General features: G+C 36.0%; 1 protein-coding gene across 1 annotated transcript in view; it reads left to right on the plus strand.

The window, feature by feature from the left end:
* Positions 1-26,278, plus strand: part of LOC149565463 (Transducin/WD40 repeat-like superfamily protein) — a 204,729-nt gene that overhangs the window by 94,882 nt on the left and 83,569 nt on the right. Inside the window, exon 6 of the mRNA XM_089818994.1 lies at positions 19,322-19,413. Coding sequence (XP_089675120.1) covers positions 19,322-19,413 — 92 coding nt within the window. The remainder of the gene's footprint in view (positions 1-19,321; positions 19,414-26,278) is intronic.

Below are 26,278 nucleotides of genomic sequence, written 5' to 3' on the forward strand. Positions count from 1 at the left end.
GATCTGCACTCTTCTTGCTTGGCGAATTTTGTGGAGGGCGAAATTTGTGGGAGCCGAAGTTTGTTGGAGATAAAATTCTGATTTTTGCAAGAGGCTGCGATTTTTGCCCTAGGTTGGGTAATTTTATTTGGAGTTGAATTGCATGATAAATTTCTGATTTGCAAGGGATTTGAAGTTCTTAAGGTCAAGTCCTAATTTCGAAAAGTCGTTGTAAGATTATTGGTTAAGGTGAATTTTCATCATCTAGAGTTGCAAGGGGTCCTTAAGCTGACATCCTTCTTTCGTTCTAGTCTTAGGATTGCGTCCCTTGGTTCTACTTGCCTTTTGGTCCACCACTCTACCATCCCGTAATAGGGTGACGAGTATGGAGGATGCTAGTGCAAGTAAGAATCCCAAGCGGACAAGACTAAGAAAGATAGAGGATATGATGCCCAAAACGCCCTTCTTCTCGAAAATGAAGAGAATAACCGACACCAATATCACTACAGTGGACATGATACGGATGAAGGACAGACTAAAGGAAGGATAATCCCCCTTGGCTATTGGTAAAGGTAATTTCAAATCATTTAGAGTTGAAAGGGGTCCTTAAGCAGATTTCTCTCTTTTGTTCTAGTCTAAAGATTGCCTCCCTTGGTTCTACTTGCCTTCTGGTCCACCACTTTACCATCCTGTAATAGGGTGACAAGCATGGAGGATGTTAGTGCTAGTAAGAATCCCAAGCGGACAAACACTAAGAAAGACAAAGAGGATATGATGCCCAAAGCACCCTTCTTCTTGAAAATGAGGCGAATAACTGATACCAATGGCGGTACAATAAAATGATATACAAAAGGCAGTTGCACATCACAGCCCAGGCATCGACACTTCCATTACAACCATGATGAGCGACAATGGAGCAGCCCTTGATTTTGAAGACATCGGAGAAGAGTATGTCAACGAGATAGATTTTGGATCGAGGTTGGATGAGTTGGGAAAGGTTGCTATCAAGAAGAAGCATTTGGGCACCCTTTCCTCTCTCAGTGCTTTTATAAGATTTGCAAAGGAATATGAGAAAGATCCTGAAAAGATGCTACAAGCAGCAAGCAGCGTGGTGAAGTCAGCGGAACTCAAGGCAAAGCACACACCTTGTCCTCCTATGGAAGAAGTTAACGAAAGGCTAGCTAAGTTCATTGCCTTAGCTAAGAAAATGAAAGAAAAGGGAAGATGTATATTAGAAGATCATTTGATGTAAGCCCAAGTGGCAATTTCCCTTTCTTCTAGAATAGGACAAGTGTCTATTTTTGATTGGCCACCATTTTGGTGCCTTCTCATTGGTTGTCACTTTTTGCACTTTTTTCATTGGTCCATTGATGAGGTGGCAGCTTCTCATTGGCCGATGGGATGGCAACCCTAATTAGGGTTTTGAGGATCCAATCTGGATCGTTGATCTTGTTTTGATCTCCACTGTCCGTTGTATTTTTGGCCTCTATATAAGGCCATTTGCTCTCATTTGTAAGGTGGTTGGAGAAATTGTTGCGAAGATAATACCAAAATTGCTTTCTTTTTCATTGTTGTGATTTGCATGTTGATTAAGAACATTGGGTATTATTGCATGTTTTCTACTTCCATTTAGTTAGATTTCTTTTCAAATTGTTAAAGTTGGTTTCATTTCAAGTTGTTTAAGTGAGGTTAAAGTAGATGAATAGTTGTATGGTAGCATTGGTAAATGTTTGATAGGGATCAATACTAGACCACTAGCGTCCTAGCGGCTGGTTGGAAAGCTTTGTGTGGTAAAATAGTTTATTATTCCTTTGAATCATTGCACTTGTGGAAGTGAGGCCGCTGGTCAGCTCTCATTAGGTTCGATCCTTGTCCATTTGCTAACCTTCCATTCATAGGAGTAGGAGTAGAATAGTGAGTAGCTGGGTAGTCGAAGCTTAGAGAAGCAAGTTAGAGGAGTAAGGTAAGTATCAGAACACACCCATTCACCCTCCACCACCATCGCTTTCCATCAACATCATCATTGGCAGAGACATCCTCCATCATCACCACCATCAACATTATTTGCCACCCGCATATTTTGCAAATCCATCACCATCCTCCATCATCCCACCAAAACCCAAGTCATCCTTGAATGAATAGCGTAAGGCCGCCTACGTTATTACCAACAAATCACATCGATAAAACTAAGCGAGTATCCACAGGTGTAAGGAACATTGGAGTTATTCTCATATCCCATGAGCAATAACTTTTCAAGAGAGGAATTGTATGTTTGATACTTCGTATCGGATATTCAATTACTAATATGTTATGTAAGTGATACAAAACTCGCATCAACACATTCCAAGGATAACAACTACAATTCTAGCAACATCAAGCATCCTCATGAATATGTACATTCTCTATTTCCGTTCATGAAGGTAGAACCCTTGGGAACAAAACATCTAGGCTTCTTGTTCTCAAGAACAAAACGCCTTAAGCATTTTGTGTTGTATTTTGAACTAGAATAGAATGGAATGCAAATGACCAATACTCAAAACATAGAAGAAAGCAAAAGGTCTTATCCTAAGAAAACCCTCCTACTCAAGGGAAAAACCCAGCCCACACAAAATATAGATCCTTTTATTGACAACTCAAATCTTTGAATATAATGTTCTCAAGCTAATCAAAATATAATACAATTAGTGATTGTTAACACTTGAAGTAGTAAGCTTCATGTAATTCTGCCAACATCCACTTAGCATTTATAGAACATACTAGAGTTTATGGATCTTGCAAGTACTCAAGACAAAGAAATGATGAACGTACATGTGATCATTCATAGATCAAACATAGAATAAGTTTGTGTCATGCACATGATGCTTGTTAGAGTAAAAATGATAATAATGTTAGCAACGGGAAACTCTCCCTTCAATCATTTCTAATAGCAGAACACTATACGTCTCCATACACAAAAAGCTTCGAGTGAAAATTGAAGCAATCCTAGACGTTGATGACACACATGGTCACATAAAAAGGGAAAAGTACAACTGGTTCACCTTCATAACTTAAGATGCTAAAAATTCTTAATTAGAGAGCGGTGGAATTCAAAAGGGTCTGTCGTTACCATAAATCGTCAACAATTACAAAAGATAAAAGAAATCTTCTAGTGATGCCATAATAATAATATATTCATGAAAGTTGGGCAGAGCCAGAATCAATGAATTACAAGACAAATATCTTTAGAATATGACTAAATATATAGCAACGACTAAAGGGACACACAAGGATAAAATTGAACCTAATGTTGAGAGAGTAGGGAATGAATACAACAGATTACAAAGAATAATATGATCTTTGATTCCCACGATAAAAGAACTATCCACATATATTAGCAAGTGTTGCTTCATAAGGAATAATCTGGCACACCACTTTACTTCTTACTGTAAGAAAAATATGTGAAAGCGAAATGGAAGCGATAGTGATTGAGAGCCAATCAAAATAGAGTTGCTAAGAAAAGAAGATTCAATCAATTCCGATTAAGAAGACTTCAATGCTGTAAGTGCACAATTGTGTGAAGCTGCCACTTTCGAAACATATAAGCCAACTTCGGTCGGATGAAATTAGATGCACAAGTATGAATAATTTCTGTCACTTGTACTAGAATATTAACACTTCCTTTTAGCAAGAGAGATTATTCATATATGATGACATCTCGTAGCATTATTAAAGTTGTAACTTAAGTCGGATTGATTCGATTTGATATACATTATTGTTTTGGTAAATCATCATTTCCTATATATACTTATCTATGTTAAATAATATATATTATATATATTGTTGTACATATTATTATTTACGTTAATATAATATTATTAAGTGATGATTACACCATAGAGACATGTCTCCTCTCTTATTTATATGAGATCCAAATCTGCATTTGGAACACATGAATTACAATGGCCATGTTAGTACATTTGCAGAAGGGATCCTTGTTACTCAACATGGTATCAGAGCTAAGTTGCAAATGTAAATCGAATAATAGATGCATAGAAGGGAGGTTATCAGCACGCAACGCTCAATTTCCCGAGCAGAGAAGTGCATTTATATGGTTGAGTCCATTGAAAGAAATGGCTTGTTGGCACTTGGGGTATGAAGAGATCTGCGTGGCTTTGAGCATTACAGGCCTGCGCGAGAATTCACCAGTTCTTTCCAATGAAGATTTTCTATGCACGATGGGGATGCAATTTCAGATTGAGATGCATTCACCTTTTCCTCCTCGTGTACAACTATGATTAGATGTAGTACTCAGGATAGCTTCAGATACTACTAGGTAAATAATACTAAGATTGCAATACATGAAATAATGTATATATTTGAGTGCTACATGTAAAAGACACCTGAAAATAGTAAAATATATTTAAAGGGAAAGTAGAAAGCACCAAATGCTGCGGACGAGTATAATCATTAATAAAGGCATTTCCTGATCACGCATATCCAACCACTTCACTATACAGTGGGTAGTAAGGACAATCGTGCTAGGTCGGTATGTATTGGAGACCACTGTCATTACTTAAAGTTTGTAAATATATGCATTAGGATAGCGACACCATTTTGAAGGTATGGATATGAATATAGTCGTGCTAATGTTTTATGAAAGCAATAACATGAAATGTATGATTAAAGTAGCGAAACATAGCTATCACCCACCAATATCAAGATGCCATTGAAGGTGTGACTATTGTAGAGATCAAATCTTCCATAAAAAATAATGGAAATACATAGATCTTCAAAAGTTATTGTTTGAATCTTTCTTCTTTGTCTACAATATTTGCATCATCTAAATATGGTTGTTTTCATTGATAATTCTTGCTAGTGATCTTGATTTGAATTATAACATTTTTATTTTGTTAAACGTTTATCTAAAACATTTAATAATCCCTTAGAAATGAATAGAAGGGGCTAATAGTGACAGTGATAGTGGCGTTTTTAATAATCCCTTAGAAATGAATAGAAGGTGCTAGAAGTGACAATGATAGTGGTGTTTGAAGCTTACAAATGCAAATTGTCAAGAATGTCGATTCACGTCTCTGATTACTACAAGAAGTAATTCAGTTGGTCATAACTATGACAATGCAAATATTGGGCCAATGACCTAGATACGATAAATTTTATATATGTGGTTGTTGATTTCTAACAAATCTGATCTGTTGGTCACCTAAACATGACAACAGCCTCAAAAATCAATATTTGTAGCATCAAATTTGAAGTCTATAAGAGATTTGGTTAAGTTTGTCAATGGTGATTGGGATGTTTTCCAATCGCGCCAGATTTTCACATGAAATAAACATTATTAAGACCACATTCTTTCACAATATGTCTAGTATTTTATATTTATTGGATAGTTTGTCTTTCCATATCTACAACAACAGATTGATAAGAGTTGATGGAATTAACTCGTGTTTTTAAATGTTTACACATTTGCAAACTCGTAACAACAAAATACAATAACTATGTTGAATAGACAGATTGGGTCCGGATGCTCATGGAGATTACAATCTATGATTGCTTGGTAAGGATCAACGATAAACATAATCTAAAGTGATGACTTCCTGAGAGCTATGATATGGTCTTGGTTGACTGCTTACATCGAAGGAAGACAACACTTACATATATCATTGTGTTGAGGTGTGATCATATAGTAAATTGCTCACAGTTGTTCCTCACAACTGCCTTGCATGACATATCAGAATGTCCAATGAATTACAAGATGCCAACGAGCATCATATTCATATCTATTAATGTTTTCGCCCAACAAAAAGAAATCTAAGTAACTGAGCACGACTCCACTTATCTTGCTATGGTACCCACAAATAAAGCATGGCTTGAATGGGTGACTCAAACTTTCAAGCGATGTTTCGAAGGTGGTTCTACAATGATATACTCTTTCCAAGTCATACATAGTGGAGTTGTTATAATATTGATGATAGTTATATCAAATACTATAATGGCACGTTGACTAGAGCAATTTAACAGAAATCATATGAGATCAAATGACCTTCCTATTACATATAGACAAATGGATGAAGGAATACAAATGCACATGCATTCACAAATTACAATAACTTGAGTATGGGTGATCTTTAGGCTAAGTTTGTTAAGGCTTAATCATCCTATTGACCATGGAGATTTGACTTCTTTGAGGGTATATTAACTTGAGAAGCTAGGATATCTTAAATTCTTGTCAGATACTTCTTCAAATACAAAGTTATCAAGGAAGACTCTCTACACTAATCCTTGTGAGGACTAAGCAAAATCCAATTGAAGAATCTGTTGCTAAAGGGGATCAAGTATTGTCTGAAGGGCATTACCTTTTGACTACAAGAGGTGGAAGGAAATAGATGTCAAAAACTTACAACAAGACATTGGATTTAAATTTGGAATAGGATAATTAGATGTGATATATCTTGTTGAGGGCAAATAATTTACATCTGCAAATACTTTAGACTGATTGGGTAGTTGAGGCATTTGATGGTGACTTTAGACATAGAGGTTGATAAACTTATGAATGATTGTCAAATGGAATGAGCGGGAATTTTACATTGTGGGGGGAATAAGAGTCAATGTTCTATTCCCCTTGTTTGACAAATGCTTATATGGAGACGTTCTTTGACTTGTTGCACATGGACCCTCATCAAAGCAATTTGTATAAAGGATATTGATGAGCAGATAAGTATTCTTGTCTTTTACATTTATCTCTCTCTTATTCGTAATTGTATACATACTATAAGGGTTATTTGCCTTGATCTTTTTCCTTTATGTTTGAGGATGTTCTTACAGTAAAAGAAGGTTGGTACTTTACACATGCTACCAAATATTGTGCAGACTCAATCTAATCATAGTAGCTACAAAGACCTTGATGATCAAAATGGATATAGTGAGGGTTTTGAAGCAAACATCTTTGATAATTGAGATTATGAGATCCTTCTACATTAAGAGGTAGTATGACACTTATTCTAAGGCAATGCTGGAGCTTAGAAGATTGATACTTTGAGGGAGTCTAGAATTACAAGTGTGTGACTGCATGATGTTGATGGGCCTACTCCTATGTATATCATGAGGAAGTGATGACTTATCACCAGAAAAATAGAAAATTGATATTAGATTCAGTGTGAGTCTAACAAGAATCCTTGGGGGAAGAGAGTCTCTAAAGGAGTAACTATTGGACCTGACTTCCTAGGATCATTGTTCAGAGTGAAATTTTTTGAGTTGCAATCCTTTGTGAATGATATCTTCTCTATGAGGAGAAGTTCTAAGTGAAATTCCTTGTAATGCATTCTTCTTTGTGAGAGAGAATTGAGGTGAAAGCCTTTGTACCATCCTCTGACTTGGCTCATGGTAGTTATTATTTCGCATATGATATTTAATGAACGGTGACGATCATTAATGTGTGTAAGGTCACTATTGTAAGGTGATGACCTTATCAATAGTTTGACCTTTCTCCTAGATATGCTACATTGACTTGTAGCACCTAAATGTGTTGGATGTCTAGGAGCAAGATCATGGTTCTTTGGGCCGAATTTTGCTAGACACCATGATAACCAATTCATCATGGTTCTTTGGGCTAGATTTTGCTGGACACCATGATAACCAACTTGTTATGGTTCTTTGGGCTGGATCTTGCTAGACACCATGACATTGTTACTACTCTAGACCACACTTAAGGTGTTGTTTAAGCTTGTATTATATTATATTAAAGTTACGGAAATTGTTTCAATTGTGTGTTATGAAAGGTGAGAAATTTAGCCTCATAGTGAATTGAATATCATATTTGAGATGATACCTCTTCATATACGTGGGAGCATAATGTGTGTGTTCTTCAAATCCTCCCTAGCTAAGAAAGGGTGTTAAAGTTGTAACTTCAATCGGATTGATTCAACCTGATGTACATTATTGTTTCGGTAAATCATTATTTCCTATATATACTTATCTATGTTAAATAATATATATTCTTGTATATCATACATACATTTATCATTGTGTATATATATATATATAAAATAGTGTATCATATATATATTATAATACATATATTGTTGTACATGTTATTATTTATGTTAATATAATATTCGTGATGATTACATTATAGAGACATGTCTCCTCTTTTATTTATATGAGATCCAAATCTGCATTTGGAACACATGAATTACAATGGTCGTGTTAGTACATTTGTAGAAGCGATCCTTGTTACTCAACAAACATGACAAGCATAAAGAAGCTAGAACAAACTAGGAATGTTAACAAAAGAATCTCTTCATAAATTATCTCAATAAAAATTGTTATCTTAGCACAAGAATATTCACCATAGCTACTCCTAGAGGGTGAAACAAAGAAACATCATATAATGTTATGGAGTCAAACACGACTTCCACCATGCCTACTCACAGAGGGTGGAACAAGGGCTTTCACCTTAGACTTCTCCGAGAGAAGAATGCATTTCCACCATACCTACTTGTAGAGGGTGGAACATGAGATTTCGCCTCAAACTTCTTTGACCACTGATGAAGGTATGCTCCTGATACCACTTGATGAAGGGTGCTCCCCTTAATACCATAAACACATAACAGAAACAGAGAAACAATCATTTGTGACAACAAAATATGAGCTTCTTATTATCGTCACAAATGTGGAATTACAGAATTCGGAATTACAATATGATAACCCAAATGGGCGCCTTCATTACAGTAATCTGCAAGACAAAGCTGCGAGCTATCACCCATAGTTATCTTAGACAATGTCTGCACATTTCTTAAATAGGCATTTTGTGCCGCTTGGAAAGGTTCTAGATACTCAAACATAATACCTAGGGCTGACAGACCCTAATAATACATATAGAGTTGACCAAATACATTTTTGACATTTATTTTGGAAGTTTTGGTCGGCCCAACTTCAGAAGGCCATAAGTCTCGAACCATTGCTCCGATTGGCTATTATCACCACTTTTCGGAAACCTCAGCTTCTCATCTACAAGCTCTAATTTGCGCAAGTGCCCATCTACTAAGTTTTCAGGCCTCATGCGGGCACATTTAGGCCTCCAATGGTGAGCCTGAAGTTTTTTATACCAAAATTGCACACCAAAAATCCGCAATAAATCCATGAATACTCATGATATGGCACTGAGCCTCAACTGGTAGGGTTCTATATCCAAGATGAATATTCACCTCTAAAATTAGGACATTCTGAGATCGTATGACTGACTTACTAAGTAGCTAGCCTCCATAGACAACAACTTTGCATTAAGACAACCCTTATTCAAACAACTGAAATGAAATATCTTTGGGTGATGTAAGATTGCTCTTACACCCAGGGTGCTCCTACATCACTCCCTCTTAACAATGGCAGCATCCTCACTGCTTTGATTATCACAAAAACAATTCAACTGATTCCAGTTTTGACCAAACAAGAACCTTTCACAGTCACATTACTACACGAGCTTGTTGTGTCTTATCAAAAGGATTTGACGCTCTCCCTCTGCTACTCAAGCTCCCTCTAAATCTTCAAGCACTGCATCAACCTCCTGACGTTGTCATTCAAGGTTGCCTACAATGCTTGCCTTAGAGAAATGCTTACACACACCTTCAGAACTTCTGAAGGACTGTCCTCCTTGACCACATTCCAAATCACACTATACAAAAAGCTTGTGAAGCTACCAAACACTATCGAAACATTGTCAAGCTACCAAATGTCAAATCCAAATTGACTTGCAATTATGCTTTTGCAATTGAAGTTTTTTGCCACATGATTTAGAAGCCGGCCTTGCAACACTGTAACCTCTCTTAGCTGACATAAATATTTCTTCACAAAGCTCCCTCTTCATCTCTGCTGCCTCGGAGATTTGCAAATAAGCTCCCTCTGAGTGGCATCTCCTTTTAGAAGAAATTGGTCACAAGACAGTCTGAGTCTTCATTCTTTAACCTGCATAACTTCCTTCTGGGTTGCATCAGGTTCTACCTCCCTGGAGTGGAATCTCTCATAATCCTTAAGCATCTTTGATCTGGGATTGATAGCTAAATAAGCTCAATGCACCCTTGCAGAGGGCTCAGTAGTGAAGAATAACCCTAAATAAAATGGCTTGTGTCCTCTTATGATAGTAAACAAAGCTTCCTACTTTGATGATTGAGAAGACAGGTCTTAAAATCTGAAACATCATTAATATGTCTGCTACAGCAACTCACAAAGATTCCAATCCTCTCATCACCATCCCATGGTAAAATTTATCCTTTAGAAAAGTACACAGATTGGATCTTTAAGAAAAAGAGTGAGGTTCAGTGACTGTGAGTGGGTCCGCATGTTTGTTTCTTGATTCATCATGAAACAGTTTTAGAGGGATTAGAAATAGTTCATAGAGTCAAACTATTCTTAAGAGAAATATCTCGGGACAAAGCTAAAAGCATACATGATACACTATTCTTAGAGATATAACATGAATTTATGTCAACTATATAAATTCATGATCAATAATAAATACTTATCTGTTTATTGCCTAAGCTTCCTCACAATCCATCAATTGTACTTTTGCCATCACATGGTTATAGTGCAGACAGAGAAAGTAAAACTTCCAACACCAGCACAACTGAAATTGCAGACTTCCCATCCATGAAAATACAGTTTGTTGACAGAGCTCTTTGAGAATCAGGAAACATGTGCCAGCAAGAGTCCATGTCTTGAACAATCAGCTCTTGAAGAAAGAGGAACAACCCTGAGAATATACCTCACTCCTGACAGATTTTCAGAAATGAAGACAACACAATTGAAGAAGAAAAGATTGATGATATCCATGCATGGGAGACATTGGAAAGGGTTAAAAGGGCTTCTTGAACCGCCAGTCCATGACCTACCCTCAAGACATCTTTTTACAAAGCTCAAGGAACACTTCCTTTAACAATTTATCAACATACCTAGTCACCAGCATACAATCATTGTATTTGATTGTGATTTATCAATATACCTAGTCACCAGCATACAATCACTGTATTTGACTGTGATCATGACCTGGAATTATGACTGTTCATTTGGGTTATCTCACATTCCAAATCTTCGTAATGGAATTTCCTGAGCCGAAGAGAACAAAAACAACATGACTTGGGATTCAAACTGAAGGAAAGACACAATAAGAATGATTTCTAAATACATGCAAAGACTGAGGTCTATCGATTTTCCAGAGTCTAAACGAATCTTCCCAAGACCCACAAAAGAAACTGCCTTAGCAAACAACATTTCAATCAATAGAGTGAACCTAATGAGCACGATCTTCCAAATTATCAAATGGATTTGCAGCACAACCATTGCCACTGCCCAAACCAACTAGTTACTCATTGAAATTAGATCATGAACAATCGAATAATCTGTTGAAACACAAGGCCAAAATTCACTGATTTCACTGGATGTAATATCCAAGACATGTTGCCGACCATTGCTGATAATACCAAAATTCTGGAGCAATGCCAAAGCCAAACAATTCTTCAGAAAGGGGCTAAACTTGACTGCATACCTATCAACCACAGCCCTAAACAAAGGCATTGAAATTGATCCAAACTAGGCTAGCACTCTTTGAATTCAAACTCAACTCCCATTAGTCATTACCATTCCTCTAGAATTTAATTGACCTATTCTGGTTCTGGATGTTTACTTGAACTTGGCTCTGATACTATGTTGAATTTTGAACCAGAATACAATGGAATGCAAACGACCAAAACTCAAAACACACAAGATGTCACAAAGTCTTATCCTGGGAAAACCCTCTCAAGGAAAAATTCCAGTCCATGTAGAATATAGATCCTTTTATTGAGAGCTCAAATCTTTCAATACAATGTTCTCAAGCTGATCAAAATATCATATGACCAGTGATTATTAACACTTAACAATCAAGTAGTAAGCCTCATAATAATTCTGGCAACATCCACTTAGCAATTACAGAACATACTAGAGTTAATGTATCTTGCAGATACTTAAGACAAAGAAATGATGAACGTACAGGTGATCATTCATAGATCAAACATAGAATAAATTTGTGTCATGCACATGATGCCTGTACAGTAAAAATGATCATAATCTTCAGAACGGGAAACTCTCTTTTGAGTCATTTCTTACAATAGAACACTATGTGCCTACACACACAGGCAACTCCTGATGAAAACTGAATATGAAACCACACACATTGATGACACATATGGTCACATAAAAGAGAAAAATACAATCGCTTCGCGTTCATAATTGAAGATGTTTAAAATTTTGAATTAGAGAGAGGTGGAACTCAAATGGTGTTACAAGATTCAAGAATTGGCATATTAGTGGATTTCTAGATGATTGATTGATTAACTGAGGAACAAATGTGTTCCTTATAAAGAATTACAAGGACATTGTTTCTAAAAGAAACAACGTAAACTGAAGATGAAATTAGAAACAAAACTGAAGACAGGATAGGAAACAGTCCTATCTGGACTGAAGACAAAAGAGACAGGATAGGAAACATTCCTATCTAGACTGAAAGATGGATTACAGACAAGTAGTTGACCATTATAGAAAGTATTTAGCTAAGGAGATAATATCTTAATACCCTCCCTTAATGGTCAACATACAGATGTCGGAACATTCTGGGATAACTGAGACCCTCCTTGGATCTACATAATGCTGAAACCAAGAAGCTTTGCTAGAAGAGTGCTATGACTCAAAATAGATTGCAATTACAAAACTTCGTTTTTGTGAAAAAAACGGTAAAACCCAGAATCTCATGCAACCTTGCATATTACAGACAACATGAAATGATTTTTAAGGAGAAAATCAACAAACCCAGAAAAAACAGAAACAAATTCAGAAGGCAAAAAATGCAGCTTCACCTTGATCAGGAAGCTCGACAACTTGTGCTGTTGGCTAGGAAGCATTTTGCCTTGCTTGGGCAGCCAAACATTTCCAATACTCGAACTTCATATGGCCAAATTTGTGACAGTAATTACACTGTACATTTTGCTTCGTAGAGCCATCCAGGGATTGAGTAGAAGGTTGATGCTGGAAAGGCTGAGAAGACTGATGGTTGCCAATGTTCTGTTGAAAGGATTTTGTAGCAAATGCTTGCTCTGAGGAGGCTGTAGAAGCACTGCTGCCAAACTGTTGTTTCCAACGATCCTGTTGCAGAAGTTTCGTGCATAATTCTGGAAACTTCAGATCAACATTAGTTGATGTAATGTTGAGTGTTTCTATGAAGTGCTCATAGGACGATGGTAGCCTTTTCAGAGTGATGACTACCATATTCTCTTCCTCCATTTTTTGACCAATAGCTTCGAGCTGATCATGGATGTCCTTATTCTTTGTCAAATGCTCTTGCAAGGACATACGTTCATCTATCATAATGGAGAACAACTGATTCTTAGAAAGAATGCCCGAATCTTGTCAGATGTTTCATGTAGCTCCTTAAGATATTTCTAGATTTCTGTAGCTGACTTTCCAGAAGGAATCTGCAGTAGCTGATCATCAATAACAAAGAGCTTGAGAAGCATAATAGCCTCTCGATTGCGATCATCAAACTTGTCCTGTTTTGCTTGGTCGGAGGTCGGACGAGTCTTTGTGCCTAGAACAAGCTCATCCAAATGATGATACTTGAAGATGGTTAACATGCGCTGCTTCCAGTGGTTATAATTGCGGCAATTGAATTGTAGATCCATCAGATTAGTCAAAGATGCCATTTCGAAGAATTCAAGTACAAACTTCAAGACTAAAATTCAATAGGCACGGATTTCAAGGCAAATTCCTAGCTGATCCAAAAAAAATCAACAGGTACCCAAAAGAACTGATACAAAACCTAGAAAGAATTTGAAGTTGGATTTGAAATCCGTAGGCTCGAAAATTGAGGCACAGAAAATAAGGCACCCACAAAAATTTGATGAAGACCCATTTGAGATCTCAAAAACCCCACCAAGAATATCTATTCAAAATACTTTTTCAAGCCCAAAAATTAGGGTTTCATAAAAAAAGTATAGGTCTTTAAAAGAGCTTCAATGACAAATGTTGTAGAAAAAATGGCAAATTTTGGGTGCAAAACAAATGTTGAGGGTTTTAAAAAACTTGGACGGCACCAAATACAACAAATCTATCTACGATCTGGAGGAAATAATGGTGTTTGTTGTGCAAGTCAACATCCAACGTCACGTTGGTTGCAAAAATGCGCCTAAACAGAGCCGCGATTCAAAAAAACCTTTTCAAAATGCAGCTAAAAACATGTCCACAGAAGGAGGAAATAATGGACACAATTTTCAGATGAGATATGTAACCAGAGATGACTAAAAAACTGGCACGATTTGTAGACGAAACTTGGGCGCGAGTTGCAAAGAAATGCCACCCAAACAAATGCGATTTCAACAGAAGCAAGGGCCACAAAATTTTTAAAAGAAACCAGCCAATTTTGACAAACTGAAATTTTTTTAAAAACACTAAAAATTCACTTCAAATTTTTATTTGAAAAAATTGTCAAAAAAAGAAGAAGGTATTATGGCTCTAATACCATGTTACAAGATTCAGGAATTGGTAGATTAACGGATTTTCGAATGATTGATTGATTAACAAAGGAACAAATGTGTTCCTTATAAAGAATTACAAGGACGTTTCTAAAAGAAACAACGTAGACTGAAGACGAAATTAGAAACAAAACTGAAGATAGGATAGGAAACATTCCTATCTGGACTAAAGACAAAAGAGACAGGATAGGAAACATTCCTATCTAGATTGAAAGACGGACTACAGACAAGTAGTTGACCATTATAGAAATTATTTAACTAAGGAGATAATATCTTAATAAATGGGTTTGTCGTTACAATAAATCATCGATAGTCACAAAAGATGAAAGAAATCTTCCAGCAATGCCACATCTGTGTGAGATGTAAAAACAAAACACTTGATATCTTCCACGTTAGCTAACACATAAGGAAACATAATAATAATATATTCATTAAAGTTGGGCGAAGCCAGATACAAGGAACTACGAGACAAATATCCTCAAAATATGACAAATTATATAGCGGCGACTAGAGGGACACGGAAGGATAAAGTCTAATCTAATGTTGAGAGAGTAGTGAATGAGCAAAATAGATTACAAAGAATAATATGAACTCTGACTCTCATGATGTTAGAACCAACCACAAATATTAGTAAGTGTTGTTTCAAAAGGAATAATTTGGCACACCACTCTACTTCTTGCTGTAAGAAAAAGATGTGAAAGCCAAATGGAAGTGATAGTGACTGAGAGCCAATCAAAATGGAGATGTTGAGAAAAGAAGATTCAAACGATTCTGATTGAGAAGACTGTAATGTTGTAAGTGCACAATCATGTTTGGATGCCACTATCCAAACATATAAGCCAACTCAGATCTAATGAAATTAGATACATAGGTATGAATAATTTCTATCCCTGCTACTAGAACATTAACACTATGCTCCACGAGTACACATCCCCTGCTGAATTTCCCCCGCTCTCGTCTCGTAGATGGGAATTTTCTGTCCTCAAATTTGCTTCCTTTTTCCCAAAAAAAAGGGGATGTTTCTGAATCGATGCTTCGAGAACAATAGGGTACAGGGGGATGGCTAGAAGTCCGTAGGGAGGCTAGAAGTCCCCTAACTGTTCCGGGGACTTTTAGCCATCCCCTATGTCTCAAGCCATTTTTGGACTATAAAGGTTAAAAAAAAGAGACATTTTTAAATTTGAAAAACAAGGCTGGCTTGTCCTTAAAGACACCCGAACCACATTTAACAATACAGAAACCTAATCTAAGCATAAGATAACCATAAAATGGAAAAAAAAAATCATTTTCACATTTGCAAAGGAGAAAAGCAGCAAGATGAGGAGCAACTAGTTAAGGAGTGAACAGTAGTTGAAAGAGGAGTCTATGGCATCAAATTTAGACTCTTAGACATACCACCTTCTGATTATGGATAGCATTATATTATTGCAAGCTCCTACGTATATTGTTTAGTAGTTTAGTTATAGTATTTACATTTTAAGATATTTACGCACATCTGATTATGGAGTTAGACTTCTATGTTATTGTTCACTCTTAAGTATTTTAGTAATAATAGGACATCCATTGTTTACATCTCAATATTTTATATCATTTCATGCATGAAACTTGGAGCCTTTGGGCATTTTTGCTATATGTACGCCATATTTTTACAATGAAAGTATTTGAATTTTGTTAATTTGCTATGTATTGTGCTTCTAAAATGTCTATGGTGAATGGCTCATCAATGTATTGATATGCATATTTCAATTCTCGCTCTATATAAAACAATTCTCCTATTTTTTTAATATCGTCCCCTAAATTTTGGCTTTGATCTATACCCGTACCAGAAACACATCCCTGTCACGGAAATTCCCTGGAAATAGCTTTAACATTTTTTACCTGGCAAATCACCTTCAGATTAAGATTACATGTTAGTGCAATTTTCATATTCTGGTTTTAGATTATTATACCTTCCTATCTGTTTTTGCCAGTTTGTATTTCTCGAAACTGCATTTTTTCTTATTTAGTCTTTTATTGTGCATCATTAGGTTATTTTATTCATTGAATCTAATTTTGATCCTAGTGGGGCTTCCTTCCGATTTTGTATATCAAGAAAAGGTGGACAATCCATTACTTTCCATCCCATACCTACATCTTGGTTATAGTTCTTTGTTTGGGAGATAGGGAGCAAAACCCAATGGGTTATATTTATGAGGATATGGGTAGGGCCGAAGAGTGCATCCCAAACAATTACAAGGGGGACAAACTTAAAATGATCGCATATGGGAGATCATTGTTTAAGGATGGAAAAATGAACTTCACCAACTCATTCATTCAACATGCTACTTTCTCAACCCCATTTTTTTCTATTTAAATAGCTTCTTAGATCTAATGGAGAGGCCATGAAGGGCCTCAAGACTTGCATTAAGAGGATGACACCCTAGGTTAAGATGAGAAACCTCACTATTTAAGACTTGCACAATTGAAGTGTACATAGTTCTATAGAGTGGTGTAGATGTGAATTAGTGTAACAACCATTTTTTACCAATTTAAACTTTATCCACCATAATATTATTATTTACCAAGTTCCAAGAGTCATGTGTATAATAACACAATAATGCAATCATGCATAGGAACACTTCTTCAATTATCTCCTTAGTTACTACTTTGAATCCGTATGCGGATGCGGGTATGAGAACCCGGTACGTGGATACATGAATTTTTTCTTCGAGGTTTTGGATGTGTTTAGGTACACTTTGAAGAGCAAACGATTATACTGAGAGGGTGGGGAGGGGGGCTGAAACTACTTAATAAGCTAAAGACTAACTAAGATGACCCTCCCTGGATCTACAAAAATGTTAATGGCCAAGAAGCAAAAATTTTCACATGAAAAAATAGAGAAGGGTGTCCCCTTTTTTAGAATGTTTTGCAACAAGAGACAAGAGCTTGCCACTAACTCTTTCACTGAGATGAGTCTGCCACTAACCCTCCTAGAGTCAGCAAAATATCTGCCCTGAAATCATTATAAAATATCCAACCTGATGTTGGATAACGAAGCCGCTTTTCCTCGAGACTAGAGACAAATGTTGAGAACAACTAGCACGATTTTTAGAAAAAATCGACAAACCATCCAAACTTTGCAGATGAGCAAGATACCCCAAAATGGACTACAAACAACCACAATTTTTAAGCAGAAAAATCGATGAAAACCCAACACGGTTTGAGAGGGGAGAAATTGATCAAAACCCAACATGATTTTTGAGGTGGAAAATCAATCAAAACCAAATAATACAAAGCTTCCTTTTTTTATGAAAAACAATAAAACCCACCAAATAAATTTTTAAGAAAATTATAAACCTACAAAAGAATCCCACACAACTTTGCGAATTACAAAATCAGAAATCTTTCAAAGGAAAATATTATGAAAACCCATTAGAAAAATTTTTAAGGGAAAAATTAATGAAAACCCATCACCAAATTATTTTAGGGAAAATTTTATGAAAACCCATCATAATTTTTTAAGGGTAGAAAAACATGAGACTTTGCATGGTAAACAAACACATGTTGATATAACAAACTTCTTTTACATGCAATCCTAAAAACTCAGAGACTTCTGTTGCAACCAAAAAATCATCAGATCAAAACTGTTCACTAATCTTGCGATTTTTAGCAAAAATCCTTGAATATAAACCACAAAAGTTTCATAAAATGCCTCTAATGATTTTTATTTCTGAAAATCGAAAAGCAAATTTCTAGGAAAAATTCCAGATCAAAAGAGGCTCAAATTTTTCTTAAAAAAATCACCAAATTTTATGAAATCCCATTGACTTGCTCTAATACCTTGTTATGGTAAATTGATGTTGTTGTAGTTGTATTTAATAGTGGAGTTGGAAATTCCTTAAATAGATTTACAAAGACGATGTTTTTAAAAGAAACAATTGTGAACTAAAGATGAAAATAGAAACTACTTAATAAACTAAAGACTAAGATGACCATTAGAGAAACATCATAATATTCGAATACACACTTGAACCTTTGTGGAAGATCTTTTTGAGATAAAAACTCATCAGTCTTGATAAGTGCCATATTTTGTCACAAACTGTTGGATTCATTTTTTCATATTTTATAGCTCTCAAATAGATCACTCTATTATAGTAGTTATTAAATTGTGGATCTTGATTGTCTCTGTCTTCCATTGCACCAAGAGATATCATTCGTCCATGTATACCTTAGAAACTAGGTGAATTTCTTAGTAATCTTAAAATATGCATAATTTTCAACAGATTTGTTTTGGATTTCTCTAATGCAATCAGAGTTTCCCATGGCTGTTGTGCAAACTGAAACTTGTTGGTTGCAGTTGGATGGAGCAAATAGGTTTAAGTTAAACTACCACGTGATCAAGCTTGGAATTTACTTCTGATTATTTGTTGACTCCTTTTGAGGAAGAGTGCATGATTTCTATCATCATCTTTTTGTAGATGGATCTTGACTTACATTCATCATTTATATTATTCTTTTAAACTAAACAATGGTTTCCAATTGGGGGCTATAGATCACATTTCCAAAATTATCTTGGTTAGTGAACTTAAGTTTTTAAAAATAGCTGATCTTAAAGTATGAGTTTCGTGCACTATACTTTTTTCTCTTCCATTAGAGCTTTTAGTTTTTACTTTATCTTCTTTAAATCCTTTCTCTCTATTGCAACTTGGATAATGTTGGCTTTTGATTGAATAATAATGAATTCCCATACAAAGGCCTGACATGCACATTTTTGGTTATTGTTTTTAACCACTGTATAATGTATGCTTGTTTTATAGGTGATGAATGTTGGAACATCAATTGCCCGGATTGGTTTTTATGGAGCTTCAAATCAGAAACTTTGGTGTTTGACTCACATTGAAACACTCAGGTCAGAATTAGTCTACTTGGTTACTTTTTTGGGTAAGTAAAATACAAAATATGAAAGATCCCTGTGTAAAAACCCTCCTCAATTATCATTCATTATTCTAATATAGCAATGAGCTCTAATGTTCATAGATTTGTAATTGTAACTTCTCCAAACTTAAGGTAAGGCATTTTTTTTCCACATAGCAATAATGTTGATCAAACCAATTCAGTTTGCAAGGTACGATTTTCAGATTGTTCACTTGTCGAATGAAAACCAGAAGTCTGAAAACTAATTCACACACTAAATCTGAATTTTATTGCTAATGTACTCCTTGCTGGTAATACAAATTGCTTGCATCATTATTACTAGTAAAGAAAATTCAAATAACATTCACAAGGAACCTGATTATTTGCCCAGATTTTTCAGTATTAAATAACAGCCCCAAAACTGGTGCTTCCTTGTCCAATGTCTTCAATATTGACTGCAAAATAGACTCGTACTCTCAAAATCGCCAATCCCAATGCCTTCGAAACCAGGGCTGAACCCCCAAATGCCTAGAAATTACAAGCCACTGCCCAGAAATGGCTAATGTAGCCTTGCTGAAGATAAACAAAGCTCCCACTATCAATTCTCAGACCCACGATTTTAATATTGGCAGCCAGATTAAATTTGTAGCTGCTGGTAATTAAGAATTCAGGCCCCCTTGCAGATGACATGGGTATTGGATTGGACTCATCACCTTGCAATATAAAATGCAGTCATAAATAAGATCACTGCTGCTGTAATATGAGACAGCAGCCTCCAATCAAATCACTCGCTTCCTTCAATAGCAGATCACAGATAATTATTGCCTTCACAGAGCCAAACAATTTCCCATAATTATTCTTTTCCTTGATACCAAAAGAACAGTAGGAGAACAGAGCAATCTTACTCGCAAATGCAATTCTTAAACTACCTTCAGAATTCAATCTTTCAGCAAGACAATAACTTCCAGGCACAGGAGACACAGTTAGGGAGATATAATAAATATTTAGAATATCACAAATCACTATACCTCAGCAGTGAATTGCCCACTCAACTTTAGACCCTTATACCACAGCAAGGGCAAAGAAATCAGAACTCAGGAAAAAGCCACAAAGGCAACAAAAGAAAATTAATTTTCAAAGCATGCTTTTCCCAATGAAATGAGCTCTCATTTATAATCTTTCATTGGCCAAAGTTTTTAGAAAAACTACACTTCAGAAATTGTGGAAGTTTCCCAAAAGAACTCAACACTAGAAACTTTCGAACTTGTTTCTTTAGAAATATCTCTTCAAGTCATTATTATAATAATATAAACACTATTATAATAATACAACTCAATAAATAATAAATAAATAAGAGCCCATGCAATTCTTAATCTGATTAACTGCAGCTGACGACCAATTGCCGAGCCACCCACTACACTACCAAAAATAGCAACTACTGTAAATAGACTTACTAAAAATAATAAATCCATAACTGAGACCCCCAAAACGCCCACTCAGCTCACGAGGGTCGCTATGGTGAACCGACTTGGCCAACTGCAGGAACTTGCTAAAAATCGGGACATTACACCTTGTTAGGTTTCCAAGGCAGAAATTTGAATTGTTTTCTCTTATTTACTTGGCATTTGGGAATGGAAGCTATTTTTTTGGCTTTTTGCAAGCTTTATAGTTAGGATTTTGTCTTTTCTGATTTTTTTTTGGATTTTCAAAGAAATAGAAATAGAAATGCAATAAACTGCTAGCAACTAAATAACAAATACCTATAAATGAATTGGCACACCACAAAGTAATAAATATAAACTCTTATTCCAACCCAGCTAATGCTAACAATATGTAGTAGAGCTTTTTATCTTAGATCTGTACAATCAACAAATGAGAAATTGAGAAATTTTGACAAAAAGCCAATCTGAAGGTGACCCAGCTGAAAATAAACTGCTGTGGCGTCCAACTTGCTGGAAAATAGTGAATTGCTCTGCTACCTAGACCCCATATCCAGCTCGAAATGGTATTGGGCTGGCAAATGAATGGTATGGCTGAGTATAAAGTACCCCCACAGCACAAAGTCAAAATTTTCAACTCCCAATCTGAATCAGACCCCGCATTCAGTCCAAACCCTAGCTGAAACACTGAATTTTCTCTCAATTCAAGGTGTTTGCTTCTTCCTGGTGATGAATGACCCAGCTATGAATGAAACAATTTCCTTAACTTATCTCCATGAATCTGATCTGTACTTCTGAGATGAAACTTCTGCCTCCTCTTTCATCCAAAACAACTACCACATCAATCACCAAATTGCTCTAATCAGCTGATGATTCAATGTAATTCCTCTCTAAAGGCAAGCTGGGGGTATGTCCAGCCTGTAAGTATCAAGAGTTTTCTCTTGAAGAATGATAATGCTACAACCCTGCATAATGAGAGCTCAGCGGATACCAATAACCTAGATCATGCAAATTGAGGCCCAAGCTTCTTTTTTTAGATGTCCTCCAAGCAAGTTGACCATTTAAGGGTTTTCGTCTTTTATCTCTATCGACTTTATTAAAAAAATGCCTTCCCCAAGATTTCGTTGACAAAAGCATTACTTCATATTATTTTATTGGTCTCCCTTTTATACAAAACAATTAATGTCCATACACCTAGGGAATGGGGTCATATGATGCAAAGCCAAGAGGATTCCAACTCAAACTCTAAATATGACTCTGAAACCTTGAAAGAACACTCAATTTGCTACATGTTCCTAAAACCCTCAAATGCCCTCAAAGGTACAAAACTTGATCTACCCTTTGACTACTTGTTCCAACACCTTGGTATGCCTCCTTGGACTAGAACAAACTTTTTTCCACTGATCAGAAAACCCAACAAATAGATCTTGCACAAAAACACATTTTAAGCCCTCAACTAGGCCTATCCTTCAATTAGGTCTTTTTTTTACTGATTTTTGCACCTTTCACCCAAACTTTCTAAAACATTAGCCAAATAAACTATACTTTTGGATAGCCTTTTGGGAGTACTCTAACATATGTTAAACTCAAATACGGTCCCTTTGGAACAACTGTATGGACTAGTGCTGATTGCATCAAAATTAGGCCTAAATAGTCTTCTTTTACAGAGCAAGGAACCTATAGTTTTAAGATCTGACCTTACCACTTTGTACAATCTCCTAGTATTTTCCAAAACCCTAGTTACTAGATTTGTGCATCCGGGCCCCGAACCAGATCTAGGTCCGGATTCGCAGACCGGTTTGTTCTAGATTCATGTAGGGTTTGAATTTGACCCTGTGGGTTTGTCCAAATTCCCATGAATCTAGACAAACCCATAGGGTCAAATCCAGACTTTGTGCTTATCCATATGAATCCACGCAGGCCCAGGAGAATCCAACACAAATCCACGCGGATTAAAACAATCCGACGTAAATCTCCAAGGACTCGTAGGCCAAACTTGGAATAAGTACACATGAATCCATATATATATATATAATGCATATATATGCATATGTGTACACACACACTCATGAATCCTTACGATCATAGTGGGATTTTTTTTCACCCTTTGGCCACCCCCAATGTGAGCCCAGTTTCATCTAGAGTTTCCTTGACTCCAAAAACCCTGGGAGCTAAAAACCGTAGAGGCCATGGAAGCCTTTGACACTTGCCCTGGTAAAAACCCTAGGAACAATACCAATAACATTGAAGATAGTCATCAGGACACCATTAGGCACCAAACCTGTCGCTCCAGTACATTGGCGAAGGAAAGGGATAAGAAAGCCATTAAAGACCTTGCTAAGAAAGAGGCATTCTTGGCGGACATTGAAGAAACAAAATCTGCAGTGAGCTTGAAAGTCCCTCATGTAAGGAGACCCTGAGCCTTGTGAGGGACCCTTCCCCAACTCCTACTATCAATCCCTCCTCTTCTCCCTCCCCTCGATCCCTGCAAAATACTTTCAACCCTACCCTTCCTATGTCTCCATTGCTAAATCTAAGAAATGCTATGGTGGATAGTTTGGATAAAGGAAAAATAGGTGGTGGTCTGGTTAGTACCCACAAGTACCAAATTGCCAGCCTCAACATGTCCTTGAAGCAAATGATGGAGGAGATGGAGGAGGTAGGTTTGTGAGTTTGAATCTAAACTTTTACATTCTTGTTGTTAATGTGTTGTTAAAGTGCTTCTAAGAGTGCTATGATTGTACCACGAGCTTGCACCCTCTTGATACTACTTATTTAAAAAACAATTCACATACAAATAGATGAATATAGTCATTAAATAAAATCTTCAATGTGCACATGACAAAGATCATATTAACAAGATTAAAAATGTTTAATCAATCTTATTTTGGTGTTGTGCTTCCATCGAAAGACACAATATTTTAATGTTATGTGAAGTGAATGATATATATTATGAGGATATATCTTCACTTGCTAATCACTTCATATTTTGTGTTTACTTTATCATGTTTAATTTTATCTGTATTCAGACTTCTGTAATATCATCTTACATTGTCACACATGATTTAAGTTTGCGTCTACTTCTTATCTACATTAAATGTTAAATAGAGTTTTTAATGTACATATCACCAAGACCTTTCAATTTAAATTTGCAAGATAAAAAAACATTAAAATTTATTTTTATTTTGGTGAGGCTTCCATCTAAAGATAGCATTTTATTGTTATGATAGTTGAGTGGTCTATATTCTGAGGCTATATTTTAGTTAGCTATGTCTACTTCATATTTAAGCTTAACTTTATAATGATCTAATTTTGTGTCTACTTCTTTTGTTGTTTTTTGCACTATTGAGTTGTTATTGTGAAGATTTATTGATTATTTAGTCCTAACAACATTTGATGGTCTATCATTTTCTATAGATATAGCCTTGTAAATTAGTTTCCTGAAAAGAAATGATCCATATTCTTGGCTAAATGGCTTGAATTTATGGCTTGAATTTATGTTAAATTAGGCTTTTTATCATATCATTGCTTTGCTTGATGAATATGACAATGCTATTGTTGACTTATATTTTACAGTCTCATTACTAGAAGTGAATAGGAAATGTTATGTGTAGGCCATCTTTTGTTTTCCTAACAATTTTTCATTTTCTCAAGTTGTACGAAAACCCTTGGCTCAAAAGCTTAATGTTTATAATCCAATATTGCACCAAGATGTCCAATCTTTGTGACATCAAAATTTTGGTCTTATGATTATCCAAAAAGTTGTTTTGTGTCTATCTTCTACTTCTACTTTACACGAGTCAGTACTTTGATTGAATTTGAATGTTCGGTTTATTAGCAAAACAGTTTGAATGAGACTTGGTTTTGTACCTTGAATCTTAGAAAATGCATAATATATGCCCATTTGACTCCAAGTGTTATGAGAGATGGTTTTTCTTTTATCGATTGATTATATTTTTATTTGGATGATATATTTTTTGATGTTTGGTACTTGAAAATATTTACAGTCAAAAAAATGTTTTTTTATCCTATTGGAATGCAAACACATTTATTGCAGTTGTTTTGAGGTCTTACTAAGTTTTCAAAGATTTTAGAGCTGTTTTATTTATTGGTAAATTTTTTGCTATTAATTAAAGTTTCCAGAAAATGTAGATATACTAATATTACATTTCAGCTCAAAATCCCTCTCTGCAAACCAAAAAATTTGAGATTTATTGACAATTTCTAACACCCCTGTCATTTTTGACCGAACCCCAACTTTTACAAAAATACCCTTTATCAGACAAGCCACACCTATGAGCACCTATATGTACCTATATGTAAAGGATAGTATATTGCAGTTATAAAAATCATGTTGAAAAACATTTTCAACAAGTTAAATGGCTAACATGACTCAGAGCCAGCAAAAAGGAAAAGTCTGCATTTGTTCAAAACATTTGCCTCTTTTACTATCTCTAGTTTGATAGTCTCATGTCCACAGCCTCAAGCCTCTTCATTTTCTTGCTTCCAAAGGGACGACCATGCCTTCTTTTCTGGCCTTCCTGCATGGGAGGAAGGTCATCTTTGTGAGCTTGAGGTTCCTTTATCTTGAGATAGTCCTTGATTCCTCTTAACCCTATATTTTCCATTGCTTGTCAAACATCTTTGTTACCGTGTGCAATCCAAATGAGGAACAGGTGCAGAGGAGAGCCAATGCAGCCCACTTGGTATTAGTCCCCTTCAACGGCAACCGTCCCCAACCTTGTACTTGTTCACGCCAAAATCTCCTCCAAACCACCTAGTCATTCTTCCTGAATGCATTTTTCATAAACAAATCTAATGTCTGCCTTCATGCCAAGCTCTAGGCACAAGCCCATGAACAAGGAGGCATTATGCACATCTGTATGATATTGATCCTCTGCTTGCAAGTAGTCGTCACCTAGAACCACTGTCACTTTGTGTAGGAATTCCCTGTCTTTGAATGCAAAGACATTCTTCAACCTATTGGTGGTGACTTCCCCAAAATGCCATTATGGATTTCAAGGCTTGAAGGGAGAGTTGGTGAGCATTTACTGTATTGTTGCAGTCATCAAAAGCCGCTACTGAACAGAGCTAGAGACACAAATTATGGTTGCCTGTTGAGAAAAATGTGAAAAGTGACTACACTTGCATGGTGCTATCTCTCCCATCCCACTTGGACCATTTTGCATTGGGCTTTTAGTTATGGCTTCACATTATTGTTCGCAACTTATCCTCTGTATTTGCCTTAAAAAGTCCTCTTGTCAACTTGCAGACAATCCCAGAGGTTCTCTTATACCATGCTGTCAACATTGTCGACTGACTCAACTGCCAATTGGAGATCCTGTTAGTATCATATTTCTCTCTTTTAATGTGGGAAATTTTGAAATTTTAGAACATTAAGAGGACGCATGTGATATTTTT

This window comes from Cupressus sempervirens, chromosome 3 (assembly GCF_028749045.1).
Source record: "Cupressus sempervirens isolate cs-2001-9-10 chromosome 3, ASM2874904v1, whole genome shotgun sequence".
In the NCBI taxonomy this organism is placed as follows: Eukaryota; Viridiplantae; Streptophyta; class Pinopsida; order Cupressales; family Cupressaceae; genus Cupressus; species Cupressus sempervirens.